Source organism: Dipodomys spectabilis, unplaced genomic scaffold (assembly GCF_019054845.1).
Source record: "Dipodomys spectabilis isolate Male_0828 unplaced genomic scaffold, ASM1905484v1 ptg000002l, whole genome shotgun sequence".
NCBI classification, from domain to species: domain Eukaryota; kingdom Metazoa; phylum Chordata; class Mammalia; order Rodentia; family Heteromyidae; genus Dipodomys; species Dipodomys spectabilis.
In genome coordinates, this window is record NW_024870679.1 from 18,508,359 (window position 1) to 18,531,210 (window position 22,852).

The following is a 22,852-nucleotide window of genomic DNA, read 5'->3' on the forward strand; positions in this document are numbered from 1 at the left end:
ACTTTCCACCAAACTAGGTGCTGCTAGTTTACATCAGTAATTGTGGCTATTTGGAGGCTGAGATCTAAGGATTGAGTGAGGTTCAAAACCCGCCCCAGAAGATAAATCCTAGAGACTATTAGCTAGCAAAAAAGACAGAAAATGGAGGTGTTGAAATTGGAATTTTAGACACTAGGCCCAAAGTGCAGTAGTCACTCACACATATGTTAAATAATAAATCATAGTGTTCTGGTGCCATGGCTCATGCCTGCAATCCCAGCTTCTCAGGAGGCTGGGATTTGAGGACTGCAGTTTGAAGCCAGTCCAAGCTGGAAAGTCCATAAACTCTTATCTCCAATAAATCACCAAAAAAGCCAGAAGTGGAGCTGTAGCTCAAGTGTTAAGAGTGCCAGGCTTGAGTAAAAAAGCTCAGGGTCACGGTACGGCCTGCTGGGCCCTGAGCTCCCGCTCTGTCCTTGGTGGATCTGGAGACGTCCTTGCATGCTCGCTGGGACAGAACAGAACAGGGGGTCTCTTCAGGCCGCTGTTCACTTTAGGATGATCAGGAGGCCCTGCCCTTGTGGGGCGTTTGCCGTCCACTAGAGATGTTCATTGGCTGGGAATGCGGCTTAGTGGTAGAGTGTTTGCCTAGCATGCATGAGGCCCTGAGTTCGATTCCTCAGTGCCACATACACAGAAAAAGTTGAAAGTTGTGCTGTGGCTCAAGTGGTAGAGTGCTAGCCTTGAGCTAAAGAAGCTCAGGGACAGTGCCCAGGCCCTGAATTCTAGTCTAGCAAAAACAAGAGAGAGAGAGAGAGAGAGAGTTTCCAAAGCAAGGTGAGAGCAAAGGGACATTGGCAAAGACTAGCTCAGATCACAGGCACAGATACAAAGTTGGGGACTTTAGTCCATTCATAGGGCCCAGAAAAGCATCTTTTAGGTTACCACTTACAGTATGGCTCAGGTAGAAAACAAAACACCGCCCTGGAGAGAAAAAGCAAACCAAGAATAAGAGGCCTTTGAGTTCAAGACCCAGTACCAGAGCTTGCACACACACATGTGCACATGCACACACAGATACACAAATAAATAAATGAAAAAGAACCTTCTGGGCTGGGAAGGTGGCTCAGTGGTAGAGCGCTTGCCTTGCATGCATGAGGCCCTGGGTTCAATTCCTCAGCACCACATAAGCAAAATGAAAAAAACTGGAAGTGGCGCTGTGGCTCAAGTGGTAGAGCGCTAGCCTTGAGCTGAAGAGGTGAGGGATGACCAAAAAAAAAAAAAGAACCTTCTGTGATGGTGGTTAAGTTTCGCATCTGTGCTGTCCAATACAGTAAGCAGCCTTTAGCCACACATGGCTATTGAACTTGGAAGTATAGTTACTTTGACTAAAGGGCTGAATATTTAATTGTGTTTAAATAGTTTTCTAGGAAAACTATTCTAGGAATGTGGCTTAGTGGTAGAGTGCTTGCCTAGCATGCATGAAGCCCTGGGTTCCATTCCTCAGTACCACATACACAGAAATGGGCAGAAGTGGTGCTGTGGCTCAAGCAAAAGAAGCTCAGGGACAGTGTCCAGGTCTAGAGTTCAAGCCCCAGGATTGGAAAAAAAAAGAGTTTTTATGACTAATGATTGCATTCTGAGTGCACAGCATAATCTGAGGAAGGAAGTAGCGAAGAGCTGTTTCCCCAGGAAGCCCATCCCTCCCTCAAAACACAGCAGGCTGCCCTCCACTTCCTTTTTGCCTTCTCTACACAGTTTCGTCCTTACTGGGACATTTTCTGCAGACACCCCAAGTACACTTTCCTGAGTCATGGCCCACACATGTCCTTCACTGACCTGGCTCTTCTTTTCCCATGCTCTTCTCACATGGCTTTTAATTTTTTAAGAGCTGTGACCTACATGCCAGCCATGAGGGGAGATTTAGGTCTGAGTATTATTTATTCATTAGGTCCAGTCTACTGTTCAAAAAGCTGAGAAAAGGGGCTGGGAAGGTGGCTCAGTGGTAGAGCGCTTGCCTTGCATGCCTGAGGCTCTGGGTTCGATTCCTCAGCACCACATAAGCAAAAAGAAAAACCCAGAAGTGGCTCTGTGGCTTAAGTGGTAGAGCGCTAGCCTTGAGCTGAAGAGCTGAGGGACAGCGCCCAGGCCCAGAGTTCAAGCCCCACACTCGGACCCCCCAACAAAAAAAAAAAGCTGAGAAAAGTCAGAAAAATGAAGAAATAGCTAAAGAAAATTTATAGCCAGGCAAAGATGATACATGCCTGTAAACTGGTTACGCAGTGAAAGGAGAGAAAGAGAGAGAGTGGGGGGAGGGGGGAGGGAGAGAGAAGAGAACAGGGAAAACCTGAGAACCAGAGAGCAAGAGAGAGGAAAGGAGTAAGAAGAGGAAGATGGGCTGGGAAGGTGGCTCAGTGGTAGAGCACTTGCCTTGCATGCCTGAGGCCCTGGGTTCCAATCCTCAGCACCACATAAGCAAAAAGAAAAAAGCCGGAAGTGGTGCTGTGGCTCAAGTGTAGAGCACTAGCCTTGAGCTGAAGAGCTGAGTGAGGGACAGTGCCCAGGCCCAGAGTTCAGGCCCCATGACCAGACCCAAAAAAAAAAAAAAAAAAGATGGAAAGAAAGAAGAAAGGAAGAAGAGAGGGAAAGGAAATTTGTAAGGAAGTTATTGAAAAAATCAGGGTCCATGTTAGGGTTTAGCTCAATGGAAGAGTGCCTGCTAGCCAGACACCAGTGAGTCAAACCTATAATCCTAGCTACTCAGGAAGCTGAGATCTGAGGATCACAGTTTGAAAAGTCTGGGACTCCTTTTTTTTTTTTTTTTGGGGGGGGGGGTCCAGTCGTGGGGCCTGAACTCTGGGCCTGGGCGCTGTCCCTCAGCTCTTCAGCTCAAGGCTAGTGCTCTACCACTTGAGCCACAGCGCCACTTCCGGCCTTTTTCTTTTTGCTTATGTGGTGCTGAGGAATCGAACCCAGGGCCTCAGGCACGCAAGCGCTCTACCACTGAGCCACCTTCAGCCCGTGAAAAGTCTGAGACTCCTATCTCCAATAAACTACTTAGAAAAATCTGGTAGAGGCACTGTTGCTCTAGTGGAAAGAATGTTAGCCTTGAGTACAAGAAGCTCAGGGACAGAGCCCAGGCTCAAAGTACAAGCCCCAGGATCAGCAAAAAGAGTGCTTGCCTAGCAAGTTCAATCCTCAGCACCATGGGGGGAGTAGGGGAAGCAAATCCTTGGCTACATTGGACACCCCTAAACAAATAGGAAATACAACAATCTAATCTGAGTTAAGAGGTGAACTGGGAGGGAAAATTATGGGACAGTATTTGGTCAGCCAAAATAGTCATGCATAAAGGTGTGTGTGTGTGTGTGTGTGTGTGTGTGTGTGTGTGTGTGTGTGTGTGTGTGTACTGTGGCTTGAACTCAGGGCTTCACATTCTTCCTTTGGTTTCCCATCCAAGGCTGCTGCTTTACTACATAAACTACACCTGTACTTCAGGTTTTGTTGGTTGTTGTTGTTGTTGTTTGCAGGTTAGTGGGAGATTCTTTCTGATTTATCTTCCCTGGCTGTATTTGAACCTCGATCCTCAGATCACAGTCTCCTGAGTAGCTAGCAGTGGACTTTTATGTGGCACAGAGGGCTGTAGAGGTCGGCTCATGGACGAAGCCCAGTTTGGCATATTTGGACTTTTTCTCTCTGTCCTGACCTTTCCTGTGGGTCACCCCTCCCCTACTGTTTGCTGAGCCTGTGATAGAAGGAGAAAGAATAAACAGACTTTGGAGGCTGGGAGTTTTCTACCGACTGATTGGCCTGTCATCTCCAGGCAACGGCAAAATGGAAGGAAGAGGAAGACAGAGAGAACAGGGGGACAAGGTGGTGACAGACACCGGCCCTGAGCCGTGGGTATCAAGCAAGGCCCTTTCTTAGTCCTTTTTGGGCGATGGAGCTGCTGATTAGGCCTTTCCAGGTCAATCAAAGTATTCTTAGAAAATGTCTGGGTAGATACTCAGCATGGATATTTTTAACCTCTTGGGCAGATGGACAGAGGAAGGATTTCAGTTTCTGGGAAGGAAGGGGGAGGTCAGGGGCATGGGCACCATGTTTCCCTTCACAAGTTAGGTCTCTGTTGAATGCCCACCCTGTCAAATACCTACGTCCTCCTTCATCCAGCCAGACCCTTGGCTCCTCCTTCTACCTCCATTCTGTTTCTCTCTATTCCTGGTCTTTTATGTTTACTTCACCTTCCAGATGCAGAAACTTTCTTCTCCTTCCTTCCTTCTTCTACTATCTATCTATCTATTGCTAGGACTGGGGTTTGAATTCAAGGCCTCAAGTTCTCAATTTTTTTTTTTCTATCAAGCCTTGCTCTCTACTACTTGAACCATACCTCTACTTGTGGCTTTTTGCTGGTTCATTGGAGATAAGAATGCCATTAGGATGCCTAGGCTGGCTTTGAATCTCTGATTCTTACTCAGATCTCAGCCTCCAGAGAAGCTAGAATTACAGGCTATGAGCTACTAGTGCCTGGCTAAAATTTCAGGACTCAGATGTTATCATTACTATTGTTACTGGTTAATTGGACATAAAAGCCTCACAGACTTTTCTGTCTGAGCTGGCTTGCAGCCAAGATCCTGAGATCTCAGCCTCCTGAGAAGCTTGGATTACAGGTGTGGGCCACCAGTGCCCTGGCTAGCTTGTAGTCCTTGCCATGTTGCTCCATGAATCGTGCAATTTAGACAAACACAGTGAGACAGAGACAATGGAAGGAGAGACATGGAAGGAAACACATGGAGAGAAAGAAGGTCAGCTGGAGGAAAAACAATATGAAGGACATGAATGAATGTGATAAGATCTCTTGCTAGTCCTAAAACACTCCTTGTGACTAGTCACTCTCCCAAAAGTCTGTAGCCATCCCTGATATCTCTGAACATATGATAACGGAGTAGCTTAGGAAGGAAACAAAGAGCCAGGTCAAAACAAGGAGCTAGGCCAAGTAAGTGAGAGGTGAGAAGCCGAGAGGAGCTGAGCATGGGCAGCCGGGCAAGATGGTGTGGTGCCAGGGAAAGGAACGGGATACTTAGAAAAGGGCTGGCTAGCACTTGCCCTTTGTCCCACAAAGCCCATCTTTGTTTCACCCTGACTGTGAAAAGGGACATTGCTGGTGGCTCACACTTGTAATCCTAGCTACTCAAGAGGATCAGGGTTCAAAGCCAGCAAGGGCAGGAAAGCCTGTGAGATTCTTATCTTCAATTAACCAGCAAAAAACCAGAAGTGGAGGTGTGGCTTTCGTGGTAGAACACCAGTCTTGAGTAAAAAAGCTAAGAGATAGTTACGAGGCTCTGAGTTTAAGCCCCAGGACTAGCACACACAACAAAGTATAAACAGCTGGGAATGTGGCTTAGTGGTAGAGTGCTTGCCTAGCATGCATGAAGCCCTGGGTTCAATTCCTCAGTGCCATGTAAACAGAAAAAGCCAGAAGTGGTACTGTGACTCAAGTGGCAGAGTGCTAGCCTTGAACAAAAAAGCAGCTCAGTAGCCGGGCGCTGGTGGCTCACGCCTGTCATCCTAGCTACTCAGGAGGCTGAGGATCGCGGTTCAAAGCCAGCCCGGGCAGGAGAGACCGTGAGACTCCTATCTCCAATAAACCACCAGAAAACCGGAAGTGGCACTGTAGCTCAAGTGGTAGAGCGCTCGCCTTGAGCTGAAGAGCTGAGGGACAGCGCCCAGGCCCAGAGTTCAAGCCCCACGACCGACAAAAAAAAAAAAAAAAAAGCAGCTCAGTGACAGTCCCCTGCCCTTTTGATCAAGCTCCAAGACCGGCAAAAAAAAACCCAAACCAAAAAAAAAAAAAAAAAAAAAAACCACATTAACTTGGAGGAGTGAATTTCTCTCCAAAGTGGCAATATCTCTGGCCACTGCAGAGCCAAGCAGGTTAGAAGGGTTGGTATAAGAGCTTCTTTCCCTGTCCAAATGGATCTCCACCCATTCCCTCCAGGAAAAGAAATACCTCAAGCCAGCCAAGCATTGGTGGCTCACACCTGTAACCCTAGCTACCCAGGAGGCTGAGATCTGGGGATTGCAGTTCGAAGTCAGCCCAAGCAGGAAAGTCCATGAGACTCTTAGCTCCCATTAACCATGAGAAAACCAGAAGTGCCACTGTGGCTCACAGTGATACAGTGCTAACCTTGAGCAGCTCAGGGACAGCACTCAGGCCCTGAGTTCCAGCCCCACAACGGACCAAAAACAGAAGAAAAACCTCAAATTTATGCCCCCAGCGTAGGTGGGTCTGCTGTCTGTTCCCCTGCCCTTTTGATCAAACCATTACTAAGTATAGCAAACCCCACTTTTTCTGGTCCAATCAGTGCTGGCAGATTTTTCCCCTGCTCAGCTGGACATCCAGAGAAATGGAGTCCCAGGATCGGTATCATTCAGGGAGGGACAGGACTCTAACCTTTGGGGGACACAGTTTATACTGCCAGCATGAGAGGAGGGGAGGTTAGACTCTGAGATACTAGGGCTCTTGGTCAGGATTACGGCTGATTCCCTGAATAATGCCACCCCCATCTTGGTTTTCCATGATGTTGGCCTCAGGTGCTACAGTATGAGCTGGTCACAGGCTATGTCTACTGATGGCCCTTAGGGTGTACTTACATAAGTGTACTTACACTTTTCATAGAAGCTACGAACACTGATTGGGTAAGGCCAGCCCATTCCTGAGATGATACAAGGACACTGGAATTCAGTATTTCTAGAGTTGCCATTCCAAATGACCTTGGGAAAAAGGGGACCTCAGTAGGGGAAAAGTCAGTGGAGAAGAGGCTGCCATGAGTCTGTCCCGATTACCTAACTGAGCTATTCCTGGCCAGCTTGTTGAGCTTCTCGGGCTGTATGTGGTATTGGAGGAGAACTAGAGAAGACCTGCTGGCCCTTTCCTCAGTGATTTTGGGTGGCTTGCTTGTTTTGTCAACGACTGTCCGATTGTGACCTTGAACTCAACTTCAGGAGTTTTCGCCTTTCTTGCTAGTTGATAGGATTGCTGATCTCCTGCCTCTCTGGCTGACAAGGTTCTTGGAAACAACTGGCTAGGTGCCTGAGGTATGTTTAGCCTCAGCCAAAAATAAGGCTGGAAAATCCAGCGGATGGAGTTCTTTCAGCAAAAGCTGCCAATATCCTGCCTTTGTTTTCAAACACATTAGCGAGCGATCTCTTACTTGTCCTTTTGTGCTACTGCTGGGCTTGAACTCAGGGTCTGGGCACTCTCTGTCCCTTAGCTTTTTTTTTTTTTTGCTCTGCCACTTGAACTACAACTCCAGTTAAAGCTTTTGGGTGTTAACTGGAAATGAAAGTCTTGCAGACTTTTCTGTTCAAGCTGGCTTTGAACCACAATCATCAGATCTCAACTTCCTGAATAGCTAGGGTTGCAAGCATAAGCTACTAACACCCAACACTCTTGACTTTATTTGTGTGTGTGATGTCTGTCCTGGGGGCTTGAATTCAGGGCTTGGGCGCTGCCTCTGAGCTTTTGTGCTCAAGGCTAGTTTTCTTCCACTTGAGCCACAGCTCCATTTCCAGCTTTTTGGTGGTTAACTGGAGATTGGTTGAAGAGACTTACAAGGTCTTTCCAGCTTGGGCTGGGTTTAAAACTTGATCCTCAGATCTCAGCCATCTGAGTGGCTGGGATTACAGGTGTGAGCCACCAGTGTCCCAGCTTGACTTAATTCTTGACCGGCCTATGCCTATAAGCCATTCTCTCAGCCGGGCGCTGGTGGCTCACGCCTGTAATCCTAGCTACTCAGGAGGCTGAGATCTGAGGATCGCGGTTCAAAGCCAGCCCGGGCAGGAGAGACCGTGAGACTCCTATCTCCAATAAACCACCAGAAAACCGGAAGTGGCACTGTAGCTCAAGTGGTAGAGTGCTCACCTTGAGCTGAAGAGCTGAGGGGCAGCGCCCAGGCCCAGAGTTCAAGCCCCACAACCGACACAAAAAAAAAAAAAAAAAAGCCATTCTCTCTTCCTATACAGCTATAAAAATTAATTGAAGAAAACCCCTTTTTTTTTCCCTTATATATAACCTCAATCATGCTTTTTTTTTTTTTTTTGGCCTGGAACTCTCCATTTTTCTTTGCTGTCTACTCCCAGACTAAAGTAAATGTATAGCCAAGTCTCCTATTTTGTTTTCCCTCAGACCACCTGCATTTCAGCTGCCTGCCCAGCCGGGACATGGCTAGGTAGCTAAGGAGAGCAACATGCATGGAGGATAGGATCTTAGCTGGGTGCCAAAGGCTCATGGGTAGGCAAATCCAAACACACTTATCTTCAATTAACCGGCAAAAAGCCGGAAGTGAAGCTGTTGTTCAAGTGGTAGAGCACCAGCTAGCCTTGAGCAAAAAAGCTAAGGGACAGCTCCTAGTTCCTGAGTTCAAGCCTGCTACCAACGCACACACACACATACACACACACAAGGATTTTTTTTTTTTTTTGGTGGTCGTGGGGCCTGAACTCTGGGCCTGGGTGCTGTCCCTCAGCTCTTCAGCTCAAGGCTAGTGCTCTACCACTTGAGCCACAGCACCACTTCCGGCTTTTTTCTTTTTGCTTATGTGGTGCTGAGGAATTGAACCCAGGACCTCATGCATGTAAGGCAAGTGCTCTACCACTGAGCCACCTTCCCAGCTCCTGGTTAGTTGGAGTTAAGATAGTCTCATGGACTTTCCTGCCCAGGATAACTTTGAATCCCGATCCTCAGATCTCAGCCTCCTGAGTAGCTAGAATTATAGGTGTGAGCCACCAGTGCCCAGCCACAAAATGATTCTTGCTGTAGAGCCTACTCTGCTTGGGGCTAGTTTAGTCCATGCTTTAGACACAGGCACATTCTATTGTACGTAGACAGGCCTTAGCAGGTGTGACCAGGGTGGCCAGCACATGAGGGGCCTCTGGAAGCAGGATGGGCGCACACCCTAACCAAATGGGAAGCATGTCTGTCTGCCAGGCCAGCAGCTCCAGCCTCTGCCCATTCAATAACACCCATGGTAAGTTGGGGAAAGGTCAATGGAAACAGTCTTAGCTAAAGCCTGGACCTGATCCAGAATCTGGGGAAGCTGCTGGGTCTTGTGTCATTGGCTTTGTCCAGCAGGGTCACCCGCCACACAAGGCAGGAGGCAGGCAGGGCAGAGCATGAGAATGGTATGAACTTTCCAACAGTTCACTTCTGAGGCAGTACAACACTTCTGAGGCAGTACAACAGATCCCAAGGGTCATTCCAACCTTTGTCCTCCTTTCTCCAGTTTATGGGAAAGGAGAGAGAGTGTGTGTGTGTGTGTGTGTGTGTGTGTGTAGGGGCGAGGGTGGAGAGGTGGTGCCTGCCCCTCAGCACTCTTTTCTCCCTTCCCTTTATCCCCCCCCCCCCCCCCCCCCCCCCCCCCCCCCCCCCGTTTTGGTTGGTAATGAGGATTGAAGTCTGGGCCTAGGTGCTGTCTCTGAGCTCTTCAGCTCAAAACAAGTGCTCTACCACATGAGCCACAGTGCCACTTCTGGTTTTTTCTGGTGGCTAATTGGAGTTAATAGAGTCTCATGGACTTTCCTGCCTGGGCTAGCTTTGAACTCAGTTCTCAGTTCTTTTGTTTTTTTTTTTTTGTGGTCGGTTGTGGGGCTTGAACTCTGGGCCTGGGCGCTGTCCCTGTGCTCTTCAGCTCAAGGCGAGCACTCTACCGCTTGAGCCACAGCACCACTTTCGGTTTTCTGGTGGTTTATTGGAGATAAGAGTCTCTCAGACTTTCCTGCCTGGGCTGGCTTTGAACCACGATCCTCAGATCTCAGCCTCCTGAGTAGCTAGGATTACAGGTGTGAGCCACTGGCACCTGGTCCCCTCCCTTTTCTTGTTTAAAGTTTCCAGACAGATATGTGGGATTTGTGGGTAGCTCTGCCTCCAACATAAACACAGACATAATTGACTACGGTTCATGTGTGAATGTGTGTATGTGTGTGTGTTAGGGGAAAAGACAAAAAGGAAAGTTCCAGTGTCTTTTACTTTTTTTTTTTTTTTTGGGTCCGGTTGTGAGGCCTGAACTCTGGGCCTGGGCACTGTCCCTCAGCTTTTCAGCTCAAGGCTAGCACTCTATCACTTGAGCCTCAGTGCCACTTCCAGCTTTTAATGTATATGTGGTACTGAGGAATCAAACCCAGGGCTTCATGCATGCTAAGTGAGCACCCTACCACTAAGCCACATTCCCAGCCCATGTAAATACAATTTTTGTTGTTTTTGTTTTGTTTTGGTACCAGTACTGAGACTTGAAATCAGGACCTTGGGGCTTTTAGCTTTTTTTTCTTCTCAAGGCTGGCACTCTACCACTTGAGCCACACTTCTACTTCCTGAATTTTGCTAGTTAATTAGAGATAAGAGTCTCTTTAGATTTGGGTGCTGGGAAAGTGGCTCAGTGGTAGAGTGTTTAGTGTTTACCTTGCATGCATGAAGCCCTGGGCTCGATTCCTCAGCACCACATAAACAGAAAAAGCTGGAAGTGGCACTGTGGCTCAGGTGGTAGGGCACTAGCCTTGAGCTGAAGAGCTGAGGGACAGTGCCCAGGCCCAGAGTTCAGGCCCCTCCCCCCCCCCAAAAAAAAAGTCTCTTAGATTTGTCTGCTCCAGCTGGCATCCGACCCTTGATCCTCAGATCTCAGCCTCCTGAACAGCTAGGATTACAGGCATGAACTGCCCAGTGTTTGCTTTGTTTGCTTTCATGTTAGTTTGCTTTTTGGCTGATCTCTCTCTGGTTTTAACTACTGGCTGAGGTATAACTCTAGGAAATGGCAGCCACAAGTCCCCTGGCCTCCACTCCTCCCCACAACACATCAGAGAGCAAGAAAGGGATACACATCAATCATCACAAATTGCTCAATAACTCTGGAATGTTCTCCTTCTATTCTTGCTCTCTGTTTTCTTGGCTTGCCTCTCTCTTAACACTAGCACAGTCAACCAGGCTTTATAGATGCTTTCCCTTAATCGAGTTTTTTTTTTTTTCAGTGAGGTCAGAAACATCAAACCCCGTTAGATGTTCAAGTCTCTGTCACCTTCTATTATAAGAGAATTCAGTCTGCCTTCCGATTTGTAGTTGGGAAATTTCTTGAAGTTTCTCTCCTACACTCTGTCTTATGACTTTCAAAAGCCAGGCAAGGCCTGGGTGATAGCACCCCAGATATCTCATTCACTTCCTATTCTGGACAAGCAGCTCTACTCGTGTCTGCTGCATGCCAAGAGGCTGGAACCAATCACCTCACCGAAGGCTTCCTTGGCAGCCAATCAGAGCCTAGGGAAGTGACCTCACTCAAAGCAGAACCGCGTGGGTGAGGAAACAACTCCCAGAGCTGTGAGTGTCCCTAAAGTCACTGCCTTCTGTAAAACCACCTACCCCCTCCCCAAGGGAAGGAGCCAGGAAGGCCAAAGGGAAAAACCAAAAGCGAAACTGTAAGCACACCCTGCTTCTCCAGATGGAGGAGATTCGGGTGTTTTCAGAGCTTGCTCTACGAGATGTTATCTTTCACAGTGGGGTCTCATCTGGGCACCAGTGGATCAAGCCTGTTATCCTAGCTTCTTAGAAGATGAGATCTGAAGATCGCAGCTCCAAGCCAGCCAGGACAGCCAACTCCTTGAGACGCTTATCTCCCCTTAACCAGCAAAAAGCCAGAAGGAAGTGTAGCTCAAGTGGTAGAAGGCCAACTTGGAGCAAAAAAGCCAAGGGATAACACCTAGGACCAGAATTCAAGCTCTGGTACTGGCACAATTAGAAACCATCACCACAAAGTCCAAAGTGCAGTCTTTAGGCCCAGGAGAAGGGCATTTGCAGACCAGATGTCAGCCCCTCCTCCCTTCTTCCTTCTGGCACCTTTCTCCAGAACTTAATCTTTTATTTTGTAAATAAGGTCATGATCAAGGTCAAGTGTGGGAAAGGAAGGGCCTCTAACCTGTGAACATTGTATGAACACAGATTCCTATATCCTGAGGACCTGAGACTCAGAGGACAGTGGATTTGTGGAAGAATACAGACTCTAGAAGTTTCTAGACATTAGGCAGCCCTCCAGGCAAGTTCCTGAATCTCCTCTGGCTGAACTTGGTTGCAAGTAGATGTCCTCCATGGGAGTGGAAGGGAAGGAAGAAAAGGGCAAGACTTCCCAATGGCTAGAAGAGGGGCTGTGGACTTGAGTGCACTATGCCCCTGAGTGTATCTTCAGGGCCTGAATTCTTGCTTGGCTTTATTCATTTTAGGATGGTTAATTAGAGATAGTCTTTCTGAAGGGGCTGGTTTTGAACCTCGATCCTTACATCTTAAGCCTTCTGAGTAGCTAGGATTACAGGCGTGAGCTACTAGAACCTTCTCCCCCCTTCTCCCACCCCTCACCCATGTCCTACTGGAAATATAAAAAATGGCTCAGTTGGACATCCTGTCAGCCTTTCATCTCCCCTCCCCCACCAGACTCACACTGCACAGATAATAAAAACACTTTATTAAAAAATGTGAAACTCACCCTCAATTAAATTCACAGTGACCTGTAAAACCTGGGTAAGGATATGTACACAGTGGTCTCATTCAGCTCCAACAAGCCAGTAACTCTGTCTCCTTGCTGTTACTGTATTTTAACGATATTAGTCTTTTCCTCTTTCTGTAAGATATCAGAAGCTATATAAAGATGGGGTGAGGAGAAAAGGCTATCTGTCACAATTCTCCACTCCCAGCTTCAGCTCCAGGGGCCAGTTTTTTGTGTTTGTTTTTCACTGTCCATTAAACTAAATGGGAGAGACAGTTTCTATATCCCAAATCAAGAATGATTATGAGGATGGCGTGCTGCTAGGGACCTTTCTTTAGTATATGGCCTCATCCATATTGTCATCACTGTCACCCCCAAAGTCTTCTCCATTATCAAAATATGACATGATGTAGTCAGTTTCCTGAAATGGAAAAGAAGTAAAAGTCAGGCATGCTTTCAGCCACAGCCTTCCTCTCTCTGTAGCAGGCCTCTTCCCTAGCATATTATTTCCTTTCAGCTGTAGGATTTGTGGGGTTTTTTTGGGGGACGGGGCAACACTGGGGTTGAACTTGGGGCCTCACATAGGCTAGGCAGATGATTTACTGCTGAGCTACACCTCCAGCATTTTTTTACACTGAATATTTCTGAGATAAGGTCTTGCTTTTTCTGTCTGGTTGCATTTCTGGGTCTTGATCTGTTTTTAGGCTTCCTGTTGTAACTAGAATAACAGACACACATACAACACACCAACACTTGCTTGAGAAGGGAGAGCCTCAGGAACTTTTTGTTGTGGTTCCCATTTCTCAGCCTCCCAAGGAACTAGAATAACAGGTGTAAGCCACAGACCTGGCTCATAGTTCGTTTTTTGTTTGTTTGTTTGCTTGTTTTGTTTTGCCGGTCTTGGGGCTTGAACTCAGCTGAGCTTCCTTTGCTCAAGGCTAGTGCTCTACTATTTGTGCCACAGCACCACTTCCATCTTTTTCTGTGTATGTGGTACTAAAGAATCAAACCCAGGGCTTCATGCATGCCAGGCAAGCACTCTACCACGGAGCCACCTTCCCAGCCCATGGTAGATCATTTTTGAGAAGAACCCAGGGACAGATGAATTCATGAAGGCTCCTACTCTCGTGAGGTACCACCTCCTTTGGTTCTCCAAACTTCTAAGGAGAGTATCTATGAAAAAAGGAGGTAAGGGGCTTGCCTTGCATGCCTGAGGCCCTGGTTTTGATTCCTCAGCACCACATAAGCAAAAAGAAAGAAGCCGGAAGGGGCTCAAGTGGTAGAGCACTAGCCTTGAGCTGAAGAGCTGAGGGACAGCGCCCAGGCCCAGAGTTCAGGCCCCATGACTGGACCAAAAAAAAAAAAAAAGTCAAGAACAAGGTAGGAAGGGGATGGAGGGTGGACAGTCCCCTTCACCTCTTCATGTTCTTCTTCATCGTACTCCTCTTCCTCTTCTTCCTCCTTTTCTTCTTCTTCTTCTTTCTCCTCATCTTCCTCTGAAGTCACTTCTTCCTCTTTCTTTTCTAGGGTCTTTGGTGAAAACAAATGGAAAAAGAAACACACTCAGCTAGTGAATGGGACAATTTGAGACGTACAGGGTCCAGGTTCATTCCAACAAGGAATGAACCTGAGGCCCAGGAGTGCATTAGGCACACTTCCTCCTCACCTCTAGTTTCTGTATTGTTTCTTCCTTGTCTTCTGTGGTCTTTGGGGGCCTCTTGGGGAGTAGAATGGTGGTGCCTGGGAGGGGCATCAAAAAGTGAATTACTAGTGTCAACACCTTCTAGTACCTCCTGCAGCAAATATGACACTCTGTTGCCCTCTAGTGGCCACTATGGCACCCAGCCACAATTTACGGACTGAGTGGGTATTGGGAGGGATTGAGAGGCTCTGCTAATTGATGATAAACTCTTTTTTCCCCCAGATAGATACACTTACGCTCTTTCTGTAGCTTTCGCACTCGAATCTTTAGCTCCCGTGGTAGACGCCGCCAATCTGGTAATAGAGAGAGTGTGAGTATCAATAAGATCTGACCTGGGATCTTTTATGAATGATTAGTGCTAAAAAGGACAAGTTTTTTTGTTTTTGTTTTTGGGTCTGGTCATGGGGCCTAAACTCTGGGCCTGGGTGCTGTCCCTCAGCTCTTCAGCCCAAGGCTAGCACTCTACCACTTGAGCCACAGCGCCACTTCCGGCTTTTTTCTTAGTGTGGTGCTGAGGAATTGAACCCAGGGCCTGGAGCATGCAAGGCAAGTGCTCTACCACTGAGCCACCTTCCCAGCCCCAAGGACAAGTTTTTTTAACACACACACGCATGCACCAGTCCTGGAGTCTGAACTTAGGGCCTGAGCACTTGTCCCTTAGTTTTTTCCTTCAAGGCTGGCACTCTACTACTTGAACCACAGCTTTTTGGTGGTTAACTGGATATGTGCATCTCATGGACTTTCCTGCTGGTTTGGAACTGCAATCCTCAGATCTCAGCTTTCTGAGTTGCGTGGATTACAGGCATAAGCCATTGGTACCCAGCTGAAGGAAAGGTTTTCAAACTGAGGAGAGAAGGAGTTGGGTTGATGTTTCTCAAACTAAAACTGGCTTGGACATCTCTGGAGGGGTGGGGTCTCTTAGATTGGTTTCTCAGGTTTCCAAGAATCTTTAGGAGTACATGGAAGGTTCTGGTTGATGGATACTGCATGCAGGAGGGGAGGGAAGGACACTGGAGGTGGACACTGGCATGGTTTGAGGCATCTGGGACATCTGAAAGAAACAGTCAATGAAGAGTCCCATCACCTACCAGGGTTCCAGTCAAGGGCATTGTCGAGGGGTCCTGACATCTGGTATTTGTCTGAGTAACGTTCCACATCTGAGGGGTCAAAGATCAAGAGTCAGAAGTTTTATCCCTAGAACAAAGGTTATTCCTATTCTCAATTCTGAAGAATTATCTGTCCCCTCACCCCAAACCCAGAGACCAGGGACTCAATCTTCTAACTTGTCCCTTTGACATCCAAAATTATGACAGCTTTTCTTTTATCTCTTGGCTCAGAAACAATTGTATTTAAGTAGTAGTCCAGAGAACAAGACGCAGGGGTTCCTGGCTGGCAGAGTTGATCCTTTTTCAGCGCCAGTGCTGAAGACTAAACAGGCTTTCTCTCTCTTTCTCTCTCTCTTACTTGGCCTTTTCACTTACGGCTGACACTCTACCACTGAAGCCACACCTCCACTTCCAGCGTTTTGCTGGTTCACAGGGTGGTAAGTGTCTCACACTTTCATCTGCCTGAGCTGGCTTCCTCAGCCTCCTGGGTCTCCTGGCCCTCAGGGGTGCTGAGTATGGGAATGACAGGCACTCTGTTTTAGCATTTCTTTTCCTTTTTAAAATATTTTTTCTCAGCTGAGCGTCCGTGCTCATGCCTGTAATCCTAGCTACTCAGGAGGCTAAGATCTGAGGATCAAGCCTGGAAGCCAGCCCAGGCAGGAAAGTCTATGAGACCCATTTCTCCAATAAACCACCAGAAAACCGTAAGTGGCGCTGTGGCTCAAGTGGTAGAGCACTTGCTTTGAGCTGAAGAGCTGAGGGATAATGTCTAGGCCCAGAGTTCCAGCACTACGACTGACAAAAAATACATATGCTTTTTTCTCTTTTAATTTAATTAGCTATTTTTCAGTTTATGTGGTGCTGAGGAATCAAACCCGGGGCCTCATGCATGCTAGGCAAGCACTCTACCACTAAGCCACCTTCCTTTTCTTGGTGATATTTGGTGTTTGAACTCAGGTCTTACACTTTCAAGGACTGTGATTTACCACTGTAGCCCCATCCCCAGCCTGTGTTTTGCTTAGTTTTGCTTAGTCTGTTTTCAGACAAATTCTTGCTTTTGCCCAGAGGCCAACCTGATTCCCCTGGTCTGGTGCTTGCTGGGATGAATGGCGGGAGCCAAACTGCCCAGTTTGTTTTGTGGAAATGTCTTGCTCACTTTTTTTTTTCTCACCCAGCTGACCTCTAGCATTTCAACTGACCTCTCTTGGGGACAGCTGGCCGTATGAAGTAGGGGAGCTGCCTCATGGCGCCACGCAGCTCCTGCTTCAATGCCAGGACATATTCCCCTTCCTCTCCCGAGGGCAGAGGCACTGGGCGGAATTCCAAGGGCTAAGGAAGCAGAAGCATTATCAGTTCAGGAAGAAATTAGTGAAGCATAAACCTTAGAAGGTCTCTCCCCTTCACTAGTTAATCTTTGTATCAGTACTGAGGTTTGAACTCAGGGCCTGGGTGCTTTTTCTGCTCAAGGCTAGTGCTCTACCACTTGAGCCACACTTCTACCTCTGGCTTTGGCGATAAGAGTTTCACAGACTTTCCTGCCTGGGCTAACTGAATTGTGATCCTCAGGTCTCAGCTTCTCGAGTAGCTGGGATTACAGTCGTGAGCTATCAGTGCCTGATTGATTGTCTCAATTTAATCCAAGAGTTCCAGTGAATAGAAGGGCAAAAGAGAATGGGAACATGGCATGTGGCATTTTGAGAGCTGGGAAGCTGGAAGTGAGGAAAGGGTAAAGATTTTTGTTGTTGTTTTGGTGGTGGGGCTTGAACTCTGGGCCTGGGCCCTGTCCCTCAACTCTTCAGCTTAAGGTGGGTACTCTACCACTTGAGCCACAGCGCCACTTCCTGTTTTCTGGTGGCTAACTGCAGATAAGAGTCTCACAAACGGACTGGGAAGGTGGCTCAGTGGTAGAGCGCTTGCCTTGCATGCCTGAGGCCCTGGGTTTGATTCCTTAGCACCACATAAGCAAAAAGAAAAAAGCTGGAAGTGGTGCTATGGCTCAAGTGGTACCCTTGAGCTGAAGAGCTGAGGGACAGCGCCCAGGCCCAGAGTTCAGGCCCCACGACTGGACCCCCCCCCCCCCCCCAAAAAAAAAAAGAGTCTCACGGACTTTTCTACCTGGGCTGGCTTTGAACCATGATCCTCAGATCTCAGCTTCCTGAGTAACTAGGATGACAGGCATGAGCCACCGGTGCCTGGCTAAAGATTTCTTTGATTAGAAATATCTTCTGTGTAGGGGCTGGGATGTAGCTCAGTGGCAAAGCGCTTGCCTAGCAAGTGCAACGTCCTGGGTTTGATCCCCAGTACCAAAAAAGAAAAGACAAAAAAAAATACAGTTAAAAAAAAAAAAGAAAAATCTTCTATGAGTTGGAAGAAGGAGAGGCAAGATACAGATGGTATTTATTCATTTGTTTATGTGATTACTAGGACTTGAATTCAGGGCCTCTTGTGATTTTTTGTTGTTGTTGTTGTTGGTCGTGGGGCTTGAACTCTGGGCTTGGGTGCTGTCCCTGCGCTCGTCAGCTCAAGGCGAGAGCTCTACTGCTTGAGCCACAGTGCCACTTCCAGTTTTCAAGTGGTTTATTGGAGATAAAAGTCTCAGGGACTTTCCTGCCCGGGCTGGCTTTGAACCGTGATCCTCAGATCTCAGCCTCCAGAGTAGCTAGGATGACAGGCGTGAGCCCTGGCACCTGGCTTTTATTTATTTATTTATTTTTGGCTGGTGTCCTACCATTTGAGCCATGCCTCTACTTCCAGCTTTTTGATGGTAATTTGGAAATAAGAATCCCTTGGATTCTTACTCGCAGGGTAGCTCAGATCTCAGCCTCCTGAGGAGCTGGGATTCCATGTGTGAGCCAGTGGCACCTGAACTGGGGATGGTTTTCTGATGAGGCAGAATTCATTCAGTCACATGCAGTCAGTCTGGAGCGCTCAGGGGTGGGGAGGGAGAAGAAACACTCACAGGAAAGAGTGGAGAAGGCTGGAGAGTGGGTGGGGGCAGAGCATCCCCTTTCCCAATGCCCACAGCCTCCATGTTGAAAGTCAACTGGCCCCGGCCACGGCCCCGGCCCCCTCCCCGGCCGGCCATGATGGAGGGGGGCCTGGCTATTCAGAGATCCAGCGAGGAAAACCTGAGAAAGATAAAAACACAGAGAGAGAAAAAGGACGATGGGATAGACAGGAAGCCAAGGAGACACAAGATGCAAACCGATGAGCTTCTCTCTAGGACACTGGGAAAGCTAACATCAGCCAACAAGTTTGACTGAGAAGGTTCAGTGCCACAGGGGTATTTCTGAAAAGAAAATGGCTGTTGAGTAGAACTGCAACACAAAGACTCTGGGTTTGTTGTTGTTGCTGCCAGTACTAGGGCTTGAGATCTGAGACTTATATTCTCCCTTAGTTTTTTTTTTTTTTTTTCCACTCAAGGCTAGCACTCCACCACCTGAGCCACACCTCCACTTCTGGCTTTTTGCAGGCTAATAGGAGATAAGACTTTCTTGATTTGTCTGTCTGGACTGGCTTTGACTGTATCCTTAGATCTCAGGCTCCTGAGTAGCTGGGATTATAAGTGTAAGCCACTAGCTCCTGGCAAAAAGTGTCTCTTGGGCTGGGAAGGTGGCTCAGTGGTAGAATGCTTGTCTTGCATGCATGAAGCCCTGGATTTGATTCCTTAGCACCACATAAGCAGGAAGTGGCACTGTGGCTCAAGTGTAGAGCACTAGCCTTGAGCTGAAGATCTGAGAGACAGCAATCAGGCCAAGAGTTCAGGCCCCACGACTGACAAAAAAAAAGTATTCTTACCATCATCATTTTGTTCTCTGTACATCACCTTTATAATAACAATAAAAAAGTGAAACAAGGGCTGGGAAGTTGGCTCAGTGGTAGAGCACTTGCCTTGCATGCATGAGGCCCTGGGTTTGATTCCTCAGCATCACATAAGCAAAAAGAAAAAAGCCAGAAGTGGCGCTGTGGCTCAAGTGGTAGAGCGCTAGCCTTGAGCTGAAGAGCTGAGGGACAGCGCCCAGGCCCAGAGTTCAGGCCCCATGCCCGGACCCCCCCAAAAAAAAAAGTGAAACAAGGGGCTGGGAAGGTGGCTCAGTGATAAGAATGCTTGCCTTGCATGCATGAGGCCCTGGATTCAATTCCTCAGCACCATATAAGCAGAAAAAGCTGGAAGTGGCACTGTGGCTGAAGTGGTAGAGTGCTAGCCTTGAGCTGAAGAACTGAGGGACAGTGCCTAGGCCCAGAGTTCAAACCCATGACTGGCAAAAAATAAATAAAATAAAATAAAATATGTGGTTCTTGAATATGCAACAAAAATTAACACTGCTAACTTGGGAAAATGAGGTTTTGTTTGTTTTTAAGGTTTTTCTACTTTCTCTGTTATTTAAATAGTCAGGTGTGGTGTTATATACTTGTAATCCCAGCACTTTAAAGGCTGAAGTAGGAGGATTAAGGTTTATCAGGCCACAGGGGATTACACAGTATATAACTACAGTAGTTATATCTGCCTTATATACTCTAAGAATACTTTTGGTCATGGGGCCAAAACTCAGGGCTGGGGGCTGTCCCCGAGCTCTTTTTGCTCAAGGATAGAGTTCTACCACTCTGATCCACAGTGCCTCTTCCAGTTTTTTGCAAGGTTTATTGGAGATAAGAGTCTCATAGATTTTCCTGCTTGGGCTGGCTTTGAACCAGGATCATGATCTCAGCCTCCTGAGTAGCTAGGATTGCAGACGTGAGCCTGCTATTTACAATAGCAGTATTTATTTGGTATATATATATATATATATATATATATATATATATATCCCCCAAAAAAGAAAAAAATGGTTGTTGCCAGATGGGTACTAGGAGCTCACAACTATCATTCTAGCTATTCAGGAGAATGAAATCAGAAGATTTCTGATTGAAGCCAGCTGGGGCAAAAAAAATCCACGAGACTAGCTGGGCTCCGGTGGCTCACACCTGTAATCCTAGCTACTCAGGAGGCTGAGATCTGAGGATCAGATTCAAAGCCAGCCCAGGAAGGAAAGCCCGTCAGACTCTTCTCTCTAATGAACCACCAGAAAACTGGAAGTGGTGCTGTGGCTCAAGTGGTAGAGCACTTGCCTTGAGCTGAAGAGCTGAGGGACAGTGCCCAGGCCGAGTTCAAGACCCACAACTGACAAAAAAAAAAAAAAAAAATCCATGAGACTCTTATCTCCAATTAATCACCAAAAAGCCAGAAATAGAGGTGTGTCTCAAGTGATAGAGGACCAAACTTGAGTGAAAAACCTTAGGAACAGCCAGCACCCAGGCCTTGAGTTCAAGCACTCTAGACATATGACTAAAGAATGCCCTAGGATGGGGTTGGGAATGTAGCTTAGTGGTAGAGCGCTTGCCTAGCATGCATGAGCCCTGGGTTCGATTCCTCAGTACCACATACACAGAAAACGCTGAAAATGGTGCTGTGGCTCAAGTAAAAGAAGCTCAGGGACAGTGTCTAGGCCCTGAGTTCAAGCCCCAGGACTAGCAAAAAAAAAAAAAGGATGCCCTAGGACAAGTATAGTCTATCATTGTGTCTGACATATAGTTAGTGGTCAATATTTGTGGAATGAACAAGTACTTAAATTCTATGGGCCTTCCAAAATTGAGATCTTGTGATTCATAAAGCTTCCTCTCCAGTTCCCCTGTGGTTTTCTCTTCCCTGAACTATAAGAGCAATAATGAGGGGCTGGGAAGGTGGCTCAGTGGTAGAGCGCTTGCCTTGCATGCCTGAGGCCCTGGGTTCGATTCCTCAGCACCACATAAGCAAAAAAGAAAAAAGCCGGAAGTGGCGCTGTGGCTCAAGTGGTAGAGCGCTAGCCTTGAGCTGAAGAGCTGAGGGACAGTGCCCAGGCCCAGAGTTCAGGCCCCACAACCGGACCAAAAAAAAAAAAAGAGAAGAGCAATAATGAAACACTAATATTACAAACCACTAATTTAAAGAACTTCATTTGTTCTCTATTGTCTTTTTTTTTTTTTGTCAGTCCTGGGGCTTGAACTCTGGGCCTGGGCGCTGTCCCTGTGCTCTTCAGCTCAAGGCAAGCACTCTACCACTTGAGCCACAGCACCACTTCTGGTTTTCTAATGGTTTACTGGAGATAAGAGTCTCTCAGACTTTCCTGGTCGGCCTGGTTTTGAACAGCAATCCTCAGATCTCAGCCTCCTGAGTAGGTAGGATTACAGGTGTGAGGCACCGGTGCCCGGCTGTATTGTCTTTTATTGTCCCTAAGTACGTAGTTTAAATTGCCTCTGAAACAAGAGTGCAAGCCGTCTCCCCACAAAAAAAAGAACCCCAATTCCATTCTATTAATATTACAAATGAAGTAACAGAATCTGCCCTACTAAATTTTGTATTCTAAGAATAGACATTAAAGGAACCTACACTAAGCGCTCCGTTAAAGATATGCACAAAATGAACCTGGCACCCTGGCAAGGCCTATACCAGCAGAAGGACATTCATATAGGAGGCTAAGGTAGGAAGACGTTGGGTTCCAGGCCAGGGTGGACAGCAAGGCCTCGAGAGAGAGGAAAGAAACAGAAACAGAGAGGCAGAGAGAGAAATCAAGACGCAAACTGTATCCTCCAACTGGGAGAACAATGAAATCTGCAATAAATACAGCTACAGGCTACAGGTAGGCGTCACTAGTCCAGCGGTCTTAAAAGCTAACAGGGCACGGTGACCTCGTTCACCCCGTCGAGGGTGGCTGCTGCCACGGCGGGATCCGGGGTTCGAGCCCGAGCCTTCCTCACTTGAGTATCTGTCCTCGACGCCCGTGGAGAACGCCGGTTCTCCACTCAGCAGTGGGGGCTCGGGAGGGGACGGAGGACAGGGGCCCCGAGGGAGGGCGGTCCAACAGGCTGCCGGCCAGCCGGGCAGCTCCAGCAGGCGACCCCAGGCGGCCTGGTGCGGAAAGTGCGGACCGAGCGAGGTCCTTACCTGGCGGCGTCCTCGCCCCGCACGGGGCCCAGGCCCGGGCCAACTTGAAATTTGCTCCTCTTCCTCCAGCCGCAGGCGTTCTGGCCCGCCTCCCGGAGCGCCCCATTGGTGGGTTCTCCTAGCCAATCAGGGACAGCGGAGGCGGCAGGCCCGCCCACCTGCGGTCCGGGAGGGAGGGGGGAGTGCGCGCCGGAACCGGGCTTGGGAGCCGGGCGCCGGGGGAGCTGGGGTGACGGGGTCGCCCGCGGTGGGTTGTTTCTGATCTCGCCCCTTGGAAGGAGGCCCTTGGATGGCAAGACTTTGCGGAGAGAACCTGACCCTCAGATCTCTGCAAGGCGATCTATTTCTGGAGCGCTCCCCAAGAGGGGCCAAAAAGGCGGGGGGGGGGGGGGGAGGGTGACTGAGAAAGGGTTTAGGGGGGCTGCCTTCATGGTTTGGCCTCGCCCCCAAGATTCCAGCTTTCCTTTCAGTCTTCCCCGGTTTTCCCCCATGGATACTTCTTTTCTGAAAGTGTTTTTTCCGTGGGTGTCCTCCTGTCCATACAAAGGTGGGAGATGGTTTGGGAAGGTTTGGGGTAACAATGTTTTCT

General features: G+C 48.0%; 1 protein-coding gene across 2 annotated transcripts; it reads right to left on the reverse strand.

Annotated features, from left to right (window-relative positions):
- Positions 1-12,468: 12,468 nt before the first annotated feature.
- On the reverse strand, positions 12,469-22,344 carry Polr3gl (RNA polymerase III subunit GL). 2 transcript variants are annotated; one of them, XM_042679106.1, is made up of 8 exons: positions 22,262-22,307; positions 18,262-18,428; positions 16,502-16,631; positions 15,285-15,353; positions 14,433-14,489; positions 14,161-14,234; positions 13,911-14,024; positions 12,469-12,915 (listed from the first exon to the last, which is right to left on the reverse strand). In XM_042679106.1, the coding sequence occupies exons 2-8, from the start codon at positions 18,385-18,387 to the stop codon at positions 12,829-12,831; spliced, it is 657 nt and encodes a 218-aa protein (XP_042535040.1). In that variant the 5' UTR covers positions 18,388-18,428; positions 22,262-22,307; the 3' UTR covers positions 12,469-12,828. The 2 variants fall into 2 exon arrangements, with proteins under 2 accessions (XP_042535040.1, XP_042535050.1); XM_042679116.1 differs by lacking the exon at positions 18,262-18,428 and having other exon boundaries at positions 22,264-22,344.
- Positions 22,345-22,852: the final 508 nt, after the last annotated feature.